Raw genomic sequence first — 11,423 nt, 5'->3', positions numbered from 1 at the left:
TTACCAGGTTTTAGTACTGAACATATTTTATATGTGTAATTAGAGAAGACAGCCTGCCCAATAAACAATATTTAAATGTTATTTTTAAAATCCCAAGTAAACAAAGATGTTTAAAGAGATAAACCTGCCCCAGGCAGGTTGACTGGCACAGTAATGCCCTTCTCATCTGTTTTTTTAAAAATCTTGATGTAATTATGTACTTTACTTGATTAAAACTTTAATCCAATTTAAAATACAGATAAATCTGCAAGTACACTGAAACCTAGAACTTTCCAGGTGGCACTAGTGGTAAAGAACCTGCCTGCCAATGCAGGAGATGCAAGAGAATTGGGTTTGATCCCTGGGGTTGGTAAGATTTCCTGGAGGAGGAAATGGCAATCAGCTCCAGTATTCTGCCCAGGAAATCCCATGGACAGAGGGGTGGGCTACAGTCTATGGGGTGGAAAAGAGTTGGACACGACTGAACAACTGAGCACACATGATTTATTTATCTATACACTATTAATAAATACTTATGTTCTTCCAAATTTTTTATTATTAGAAAATGTGCTGCCGGAAACACTCTTGCCATATTTCTTTACACACTTGTGCTAGAATTTTATAGAATACATTTCTAGATGTGGGGTTGATTACTGGGCAAAGAGTACATGCATTAACATTTTTGGTAGATATTGAGTATTTGCCCTTTTGATCCATGGAGCAGGGGCAGTCTGCAGGGTTTGGGGTAGGAACATGGATCCCTGAAGTCTGTCTGAGGGTCCAGCATGGTGGGCATTTGCCCAGCCTGCCCTATGGAAGTAGCTGGACTTGGAGCATCAGGGAATCTTCTACAGGATAAATTTATCTCACATTCAAGCTGGTAACGAGGGAGTTATATGTGGAGGCGAAAAGACAAAATTCTTGCTAGATCATCTTCTGTTATCAGAACTACGATGGCCAAGGGTAGGTCTTTCAGTGAAAATGAAAATTAATACAGTTTCATTGATGCTTCAAACAGAGCAGATAGATCCTCTTCTGACTGAGGGCGTGGTGCAAGCTTGGTGACTCTTTCCTGAAACAGTAAACAAAATAGTTACCCAGGGCTTTGCAAAAACGTTTGTAAAAGCTACTCGTATGTAAATTAACTCAGTCATGAGAAACTTGATAGTAATCATAGTTTTAAAAGTCATATTTCTTGTTGGCTTCATACTTGCTGATTCCCAGCTCAGAATTTATCAAGTGATACCTCTTTCCCACAAAGCTTTCAAAAGCCATTACTGTTGCCTGAGGGCCTTCTACCCAAATATTCAGAAGCTCACCAGCTTTGGGAAAAACACCACCTACATGCTTTTGAATTGTGGTGTTGGAGAAGACTCTTGAGAGTCCCTTGGACTGCAAGGAGATCAGCCCTGGGATTTCTTTGGAAGGAATGATGCTGAAGGTGAAACTCCAGTACTTTGGCCACCTCATGTGAAGAGTTGACTCACTGGAAAAGACTCTGATGCTGGGAGGGATTGGAGGCAGGAGGAGAAGGGGACGACCAAGGATGAGATGGCTGGATGGCATCACGGACTCGATGGACGTGAGTCTGAGTGAACTCCGGGAGTTGGTGAGTCTGAGTGAACTCCGGGAGTTGCAGGCCTGGCGTGCTGCAATTCATGGGGTTGCAAAGAGTCGGACACGACTGAGTGACTGAACTGAACTGAACTGAACTGAACAGTGACCAAGCTATGTGGATCAGGCACCCCTGTCAGGCTCTCCTTGTGCAGAGGGCACGGCCCCAAGCCCTGCATGTGCTGCCAAGGAAAATAGAACAGGGTCATCCTTGATTTCAAAGACTTTGCAACTTGGACTTAAGGTATATTAGGAAGGACTTCACCAGGACATTAACTTTCAGGCTGCAGGCAACAAGTAACTTAAAAATATATATATTAACTAAGATTTTATCTCTACCTCCTCAAACAAATTCCATGATTCCCTTAATTTCTCCAGTGATCATTGAGCCAATTTAGCAAAGACACCAGCACCTTCTACTGCTATGGTCACTCCTGTCAGTGGCTCCTTAACCCCCAGGTTTCCAGGCCTAAATGAAATTAAGAAACATGCCAGTGTTTGCTTGGGTTTTTGTGGGTCTCTGGATCTGTTTTCTGTGATGAGCACTGGTGTGGGGGCACACCTGGTAGAAGGGGGAAGGTCCATGGGGCAGGGCTGTGGCCAGCACCCCACACAGCAAACAGGTGCTCAACAGTTACTGGATGAATAAAGATGGTGGGAGGGGACACTGGCATCTCAAGGTTCACAAAGACAGGACCTGACTCCACCTTCCACTTTTCCTTAGGCAAAACCCTAGAGTCATCCCTTAAAAGAAAAAAATTATTTGGCTGCTCCAGGGCTTGGTTGTAGCACGAAGGATATTTAGTTGCAACATGTGGGATTTAGTTCGATGACCAGGGATCAAACCCAGGTCCCCTGCATTGGGAACACGAAGTCTTAGCCACTGGACCACCAGCGAAGTCCCTAGGAGTCATCTTTGATTGCTCTTTCTGTTCTCTGCAAGTTTAGTCCATCAGCAAGTCTGTCAGATTTACCTGCCAAATAAATCCCCAGTCAGACCGCTTCTCACCTCTCCATCCACCACAGCCTGTCTTACTCACTGCATGCTCCTGTCCCACTTGAAAGTCCTCTAAGAGCTACTTCCACTTTTGCTCCACTCTCAGCCTCTTCAGGCCATTCTCCCCCACGGCAGCCAGAGTGATGGTCCCACATTACAAGTTTGATCACACCATTTCCTTGCTTAACACCCTCCAATGCAACTAGAAGAACAAAACCATATCCCCTGCTTCTCACCCTGGCCCTGCTTCTCACCCCAGCTCTGATTCTTCTCACACTCACTCAGCTCACGTGGACCCACCATCCCTTTTCAGTCCCATGAAAATGCTGTCTTCACCCTATCTCAGGGTCTTTCCCCTCTGCCTGAAATGCTTCTCTCAGCTCTTCACCCATCTGCCTCAGCCTCCAGAGGCCTTCTCTGACCACATCCGCTGGAGTTCCTGCCACACTGTCCCATGTGAAATCACTATCTCATCACCCAGGATTCCTTCAGACTGCTTATCATTATGTGAAGTGATTTCATTCATATCTTATTTATAGATTTGATCAGATGTCCATTGTCTGTCTTCCTCACTAGAATGTAAGATCCATGAGGGATGGAAGGGACTTTATTTTCTTAGCTGTATCCCATACAATTCATGATATATATTAAGATGCCAGTAAGTATTTGTGAGGTAAAATGAAAAGAAGGAAGGACGCATTTAAAAAAATTAACTTTAAATGCATCTAAATATAAAGACCTAAATGTAAGGGCTAAAACCTTAAAACTCTTAGAAGAAAATGGGAAAATGTTAATGACTGGGTTTGGCAGTGATTTCTTGGATATGACATCAGCAAACAAGCAACAAAAGAAAAAAGAGATAAACTGGACTACATCAAAATTTAAAACTTTTATGCCTCAAGGGATACTGTATCAAGAGTGAAAAGACAACTTTACAGAATGGGAGAAAATATTTTCAAATCATATATATATCTGATAAGGGGTTAGTATCCAAAATAGATACATAATTGCTACAACTAAATAGCTAAAAACTCCAAACAACTCAACTCAAAAATAGACAAAGGAGTTGAACAGATGTTTCTTCAAAGAAGATATGTGGCTAACAAGCACATGAAATGATGCTCAATGTCATTAGGAAAATACAAGTGAAAACTGTGAGTTACCATTCATACCTATTGGGATGGCTATCCAAAGAATGGAAAATAATGGTGAAACTGCAGAGAAACTGGATCCCTCATGCATTGTTGGTGAGAATGTAAATGATACAGCCACTATGGCAGCTTGTCAGTTAAACACAGTATTACCCTGTGATCCAACACGCCTATTCCTTGGATATATACCCAGGTGAACTGAGAGCGAGGACTAAAACAGATACTTGTACACTGATGTTCATAGTTGCACTATTCACAGTAGCCGACCAGTGGGAACAACCCAAGTGCCCAGCTGCAGTTGAACAGATAAACAAAATGCGGCCTGTCCGCATGACGAAATGTTATTCAGCCATAAGAAGGAATGGCATTCTTACACACTGAAGGCATTATGCTAAGTGAAGACATTATGCAGACACAAAAGGACAAATACTGTATGATTGCACTTACATGAAGTACCTAGGATAGGCAAATTCAGAGTGACAGAAAGAATAGAGGCTGCCCCAGGCTGGGACTCTTCCTCTGAGTGTGGGGAGTTACTGTTTACCATTCAGCGATAGAGAAGAGCTGCTATCTGGGGTGATTTAAAAATTCTGGGGGCTTCCCTGGTGGTTAAGAATCTGCCTTGCAGTGCAGCGGACACCGGTGTGATCCCTGATCTGGGGCATGCCCACGAGCGTGCAGTGACTGAGTTATGTGCTACAGCCGCTGAAGCCAGTGCACCCTAGAGCTGGAGCTCCACAGCGAGAGGAGCCACTGAAATGAGAAGCCCGAGTACCGCAGTCAGAGAGTGACCCCTGCTTGCTGCAACCAGAGAAAACCTGCATGCAGCAAGGACAATCCAACACAGCCAAAAAAGAAGTTCTGGAAATGAAAAAATCAAAGTCCTGGAAATGGATAGTGCTAATGGTTGCATACCACTTATGTGTACTTAATGGCATTGAGTTGTACACTTAAAAATGATTAAAATAGTAAATTTTATGTCAGGTATGTTTTACCACAATTGAAAAAACAGGAATGGATGGACAGATAGAAGAAGGCTCAGGGACACTGCTGAAGAGCACGGGTGAAGCCAAGGTAAAACTCTTATCCCAACACATCTTGTACAGATGCTAAAGAATTCTGAAAATCCACAGCATGGCAGAGACTTGTTCACGGTGACTTATGTACACGCTTGTTTGTGGCGGGTCCAGGACTGCAGTTGGGTATTTGCTGTGGCTGGAGACGGCCACATTCTGTTCATAACAGCAGAGGCTTATCTGATGAGCTCAAGGGCCCTTGTGCACGCGTGCTCAGTCGCTCAGCCGTGTCCAGCTCTTTGCAACCGTAGGGACTGTAGCCTGCCAGGCTCCTCCATCCATGGGATTCTCCAGGCAAGAACACTGGAGTGGGTTGCTATGCCCTCCTCCAGGGAATCTTCTTGACCCAGGGACAAACCTGCATCTCCTGCATTGCAGGCTGAGCCACAGGGGAAGATTCAAGGGCTCTTAAAACAACCCTGTTCATCTTGGGTGACGTAGTTCAGGACTCTCAGCTCAGGCCAAGCTGAGCTCAGTTTCTTTTTCACATTTCTGACTCCCAACAATTGGTTCCAGGCTTCCCTGGTGGCTCAGTGGTAAAGAACCTGCCTGCCAATGCAGGAGACCTAAGAGACACAGGTTCGATCCCTGGGTTGGGAAGAACCTCTGCAGAAGGAAATGGCAGCCCACTCCACTGTTCTTGCCTGAGAAATCCCATGGAAAGAGAAGCCTGGCAGGCTACAGTCCAAGGGGTCACAAAACAAACATGACTTCATTGCTAAACAACAACAACAACAACAACAACAAACAACGGGTTCCACGAGGGTAAGGTCTGTGATATTTCCTTAAAGTGAAGTCGCTCAGTTGTGCCTGACTCTTTGCGACCCCATGAATAGTAGCCTGCACCAAGCTCCTCTGTCCATGATATTTTCAAGGTAAGAGTACTGGAGTGGGTTGCCATTTCCTTCTCCAGGGAATCTTCCCAACCCAGGGGTCGAACCCAGGTGTCTCACATTGTAGACAGACGCTTTACCGTCTGAGCTACCAGGGAAGTCAAATTTCCTTAAAGTCTGTGATATTTCCTTGCACGGATCACCTGTACCCTGTAAAAGCTAATATCTGAGGAATCAGACATGCTCTGCACCATGCTATTATTTATAGACACACAAGACTGAAGGACAAGTGAGTAACGCAGACACCGAAATAAATTCAGACTACCACTTTTAGCTCATTCATAAAGCAACATTTCAATGGTCCTGTCTGCCAGGGAGTGGAAGTGCTCACTTTGGTCCACAGCTCTTCTCAGTAATGAGATGTTTTGATTTGAGATGTAAATGTTTCTTTCCAGAGGTTTCAGAAATCTAGCCTGGAAGATTCATGTATTTTTGCCTGCCCCCAAGCAGCCAGGCTATGGCGACTGGACACCTCTGTCCTCCGGGCTCCGGTGCGCTGCCACCAGTAGGGGCTGTGCTGTTTGGTCAGGAATGACTGGCCTGGTTGTTCCTTCCAGCGAAAACCGATTCCCCTTTGCTAAACATAAAAGAAGCCTTATTGAGTGTCGACTACACAAAGCATCCTTTCTGGTGATGTTCTCTGCAGCAACCAGTGAAGCCTGGCAGGCTACAGTCCACCTAACAAGTGAAGATGAGTCTGCTGCGTGTGCGCCATTCTGAAACTGCCATAGCACTCCTGCAAAATGTTCACTGCAAACGTCCCCCCAACAAAATCCAAAAACTAAACCAAAATCCTTTAGTAATTCAACTGAAAAATAGATAAGCTTATTCCTAAAATTCCTTTTAAAGTCCTATGACTATTCCCCCCTTCCCCTTATATACACATATAAATCTCTCATGTTGACTTCAAAATTGAACTATCGCCAGTGAATTCAAACGAACTGTGTTTCTCCTAATCGTGAAAACATGATCAAAGGGAAAAAAGGCAACATCCGGTTGCGGGTTGCTTTATGAACACAGCTGAAGGAAATCCTGGTTCCCTACTTTACAGACATGACTTGTATTCAAAAGGTTCAATGTGCCTCGCATCCTTTGTGAAACTAAGACATTAGTCTGTTATCCGTCATCTCCCGGTATGGCATGTGCACTGAGTCATTCAGAATGGTACCTAATTAACTTGCTATTTTAGCGGATGGTCTCGAGTGTTAGTCTGGACCTGTTGCCATTTGGAACAGCTTTTGAAAGTGGGAGCCTGGGTAGAGTAGAATTGAAACTGCCCACACCTGCTGCTGTGTGCTGATGGCTAGGGGTGCACTGCCACTAGCAACTGAATGGCTGGGGCATCACCCAGTTTCGGGCTTCCCTGGCAGCTCAGCTGGTAAAGAATCCACCTGCAATGCAGGAGATCCTGGTTCTATTCCTGGGTCGGGGAGATCCCCTGGAGAAGGGCTAGGCTACCCATTCCGGTATTCTTGCCTGGAGAATCCCCATGGACAGAGGAGCCTGGCAGGATGCAGTCCATGGGGTTGCAAAGAGTCAGACATGACGGAGTGACTAAGCACAGCACAGCACATCATCCGGTTTCATCTGAAAATGATGGATACTATTCTTGGAGGCTAATGAACAACACATATTCCTGGACACTTTCCTGGGATAAATAAGCATAGCTTTTCAGAGGACCTCCTGAAGAGTGGATACTGTTATGACCATGCTATAAGAACTACAAGAGCCAGTCATCAAAATTATAGTGATCACTTGATCTCTGATGTCACTGAATGGGCTTTCATGGATCTTTGTCATTGGCTGAGTCCTATTAAATCTAAGGAAATTGCTCAAAAAGTGTCCACCATTCAGTCATTAAGCTCATATGGACAGAAGATTTAGGGGGAGAGGGCTGCCCCTTTAAGATGTTTGTGAGCTCACGTCAGGTGCTGTAGAAGATGAATGAACAAAACAGGGTCTTAACTTCATGGAACTTTAGTAGGTTTGGATAAAATAATTGTGATGGTTTTTTTTTTAAATTTAGTCCCTTGGACTTACAGGTTAGGACAATGGTTTAGAACCAGGGTCTCTTAGAGATTCCTCTTTTTCTCATTCATTTACATTTTTGGATGCAACTGAGCCTACTCTGGACCTGACCCTCAATCAGGAAAACTGGTGCCCATGGGCTATGTTTTGTTTGCGCATTTGGGAAATCAGGGAATTCAATACAAACATCCCAACTGCTGACTTCTCTTAAAAATTGAAATTTCTACCATCACTGGGACCTGAATTTATGTTTGGTGATAATAAATTGTAGCTGAAAAGCTGCTCACCCAATGAAATGGATTGTGTGTTTTCCAGTTCACTAAAGTCCTAGTGAACAAAAATTACTTTGTTCATTGCTATTATATACCTGGCTCCTATGGACAGGTAAGTCTGTGAAACCAATCCATACAAATATGATATTATGATATTATGCAAGGTCTTCAACATTCTTAGTACTTGCTAAGTGGAGAAGAAGCAAGTCTGAGACTTTTGCTTAACTGAAATGGGCTGAGGGAAAAGCATTGCCACTATGGTCAGCAGGATGCTGTGTGAGTGGAGAGTCTAGCTGTTCACTCTGTTCCAATGTCAGTGATGGAGAAGGAAATGGTAACCCACTTCAGTATTCTTGCCTGGAAAATCCTATGGACAGAGGAGCCTGGAAGGCTATATAGTCCATGGAGTCGAAAGAGTCGGACATGACTTAGTGACTAAATAACAATGTCAGGGATAGATACATGAATGTCATGACTCTGGGGAGAACTGCCTTATCCTCACAGTGTTTTTTTAAATAGGAATATATTTGATTTATAATATTGTGTTAGTCTCAGGGGTATAGCAAAGTATATATATATATATGTGTGTGTGTGTGTGTATATATACATATATGTATAACTGAATATATATACGTACACACATGGGGCTTCCCAGGTGGCTCGGAGGTAAAGAATCTGCCTGCCAATGCAGGAGACATGATTTAATCCCTGGGTTGGAAAGATTCCCTGGAAGAGAGCATGGCAACCCACTCCAGTATTCTTGCCTAGAGAATTCCATGGACAGAGGAGCCCGATCCATGGGGTCACCAAGAGTCAGACACGACTGAAGCAACATAGCATGCATGCACATATATAAACACAGATAATTTTCCATTGTAGACTATTATCAGATAATAAATATAGTTTCCTATGCTATACAATAAATCCTTATTGCTTATCTATTTTATATATAGTAGTTTGTATCTGTTAATCCCATGCATCTAATTTATCCCTTCCTCTTTCCCTTTCCCCTTCGGTAACTATAACTTTGTTTTCTATGTCTGTGAGTCTATTTCTGTTTTGTATATAGATTCATTTGTATTGTTTTTTTATATTCCACACATAAATGATATCATAAATTTTCTTTCTCTGTCTGGCTTACTTCACTTAGTATGATATTCTCTAGGTCATCCATGTTGCTGTAAACGACAATATTTCATTCTTTTACAACTCAGTAATATTCCATTTTATATAGGTACCACGTCTTCTTAAGCCAATACATCTGTTGATGGGCATTTGGGTTTTTTCCATGTCTTGGCTATTGTGAATGGTGCTGCTATGAACATTGGGGTGCATTTATCTTTTTGAATTAGAGTTTTTACCTTTTCTGTGTATCCATACAGTGTTTAGGTGATCCTTGCCTTCCCCGTCTTGGATAGGAGGACTTAGTGAGTGCTCTGGACCTGGTAAGCATGGTGGCATCTCATGGCTCTGAGCTCTCTATTTTATGGTAAATTACAATGAACAGGGTCTTGGGCTATCAGGTTCTGGTGCTATACCACCTGGGGTATCTGATCTTAAATGGAAATGTCCAAAGAGGAATAAACTCTCTTCATAAGAGCCTTGAGAGGGGAAACTTTACATCTGTTATGGTTCTACCATGTAAAGGACAGCTGCTCAGGAACATAAAAATAAGACAAAGTGACACAGATATGTATACATATGTATATGTATAGAATCTACAAGATCTAAAATAAGTTAAAAAGTGATTTCATCATCATCTTCATTTAAAGGCCATGTCTGTTCTTCACAAAGTAGTAGAATTCGTAACTATACTGGCAAAGAACATTAGTGGTCCTTTTAACTTCACATAGTTTCACGGGGGACTCTTGAAAGAGCAGAAATGGAGAAAAGGGAAATTCTGCTATACTCAAAATAAGCTTGGTTGTTTTTATCTTAAGTTTTTATAAAGAATCCCTTCGTTACATCATCAAAGCTGCACACAAGCCACAGTTTATGGAAGAAGACAGGGTGAGGGAGCCTTGACCCCTTTCAATGGGGAAACGGGGAGCTGTTGCCTGGTGTGGGTAGATTGGGTTTCCATCTCCCCTCTAAGATGCCCCAGGTGGACCCCATCTCTCCTGCAGCTCGGTGCTTCTCAGACGGGAGTGAGGGTGGCTGTGTCTCTTACCTGGGGCAGCGTTCCTTTCACCAGCTCAGGGATGTCAGCCTTGGAGTAGCCAATGGCAGCCAGGCCGTCATCCACATCCAGATCGAATAAGAATTTCCGCAGCGTGTCTGCCAAGACAGGCCCAGCATCTGGCCTCCTGGCAGTGCGGGTGTCAGCTCCTGGAAGACACAAAGCGCTGACTGTAGTGAGAGGGGGAAGCCAGGCCTGGGTGTGATTCAGCCCCAGGCTAGCTGAATACATAACCTGCTGCTGGCTCCCTCACCCCAGGACAAGGGCACCGCTGTGCCTTCCTTTGGAGGACCAGCCCAGCGGCCAGCCCCGCCAGCGATGGGCCAGCCTGGGAGCCCCTCCAGAGAGAAGCCGGGGTGCGGGCTGGGGGCTCACTTGGCTCTCACATCTCCAATGGGCACCTGGCCCGCTGTGTGGTGGGAAGAGGAACAGAGCCAAGAAAAGAGGCACAGGAAGGAGACCAAGAAAGAAGGCTGGCGTTTGACTGAAGAGGACTGAGAAAATCTGTAGGAGAAAAGTTTATGTAACTTTCAGGGCTTGGAATCTGCTGACATCTAGAGGTCTATGCTTTCAGTGTCCCTTCTCACAGTCACGGCTGAAGAAAAGAAGACAAGCCCTGTGCAAACACACCTTGTGAGACAAGACAGAAGTTCAAAATACTCTGCCACTGACTGCCAAAAAGGAGGAAAATGAGATGACAGATGCATTCAGTATGGCCAGAGAAGGAATATATCTCCTGTCTACAGCTAGAGAATTTTGGGGGGCTCTGTTGCCAAAGGGCAGGTTCCTTTAAATATCTTTTACAGAACCTTTCGGGCAAATTTAAGAACAAGGCGTCTTTTAGAAAGCAGCATTTAATATGTAGGAAATGGCAACCCACTCCAGTGTTCTTGCCGGAGAAATCCCAGGACAGAGGAGCCAGGTGGGCAACAGTCCATGGGGTCATTAAGAGTTGGGCATGACTGAGCAGTGAACTTCAATCATGTCAGTGAATAAGGAAGAAAGCTGCCAAGGGCTGGAGATTTGCAAGGGCAGAAGATGGCTGGATGGTATCATTGACTCAATGGACATGAGTCTGAGCAAACTCTGGGAGACGGTGATGGACAGGGAAACCTGGCATGCTGCATTTCATGGTGTCGCAAAGAGTTAGATACGACTGAGCGACTGAACAACAATCTGGACATGATTACTAATTAATGCACAAAATCATAGAGATGTCAGTCTGGAAGGGCCA

General features: G+C 44.2%; 1 protein-coding gene across 2 annotated transcripts in view; it reads right to left on the bottom strand.

The window, feature by feature from the left end:
* Positions 1–469: 469 nt before the first annotated feature.
* The window catches only part of ADHFE1 (alcohol dehydrogenase iron containing 1), a 34,685-nt gene continuing 23,731 nt past the window's right edge, over positions 470–11,423 (bottom strand). For both annotated transcript variants that reach the window (XM_069600135.1, XM_069600134.1), the window contains 2 exons: positions 10,181–10,338; positions 470–1,051 (listed from right to left, as the gene is read on the bottom strand). In XM_069600135.1, the coding sequence (XP_069456236.1) occupies positions 10,198–10,338 (141 nt within the window). In that variant the 3' untranslated portion in view covers positions 470–1,051; positions 10,181–10,197. The remainder of the gene's footprint in view (positions 1,052–10,180; positions 10,339–11,423) is intronic.

This window comes from Ovis canadensis, chromosome 9, assembly GCF_042477335.2.
Source record: "Ovis canadensis isolate MfBH-ARS-UI-01 breed Bighorn chromosome 9, ARS-UI_OviCan_v2, whole genome shotgun sequence".
NCBI classification, from domain to species: Eukaryota; Metazoa; Chordata; class Mammalia; order Artiodactyla; family Bovidae; genus Ovis; species Ovis canadensis.
This window is presented reverse-complemented; position numbering and strand designations above follow the sequence as displayed.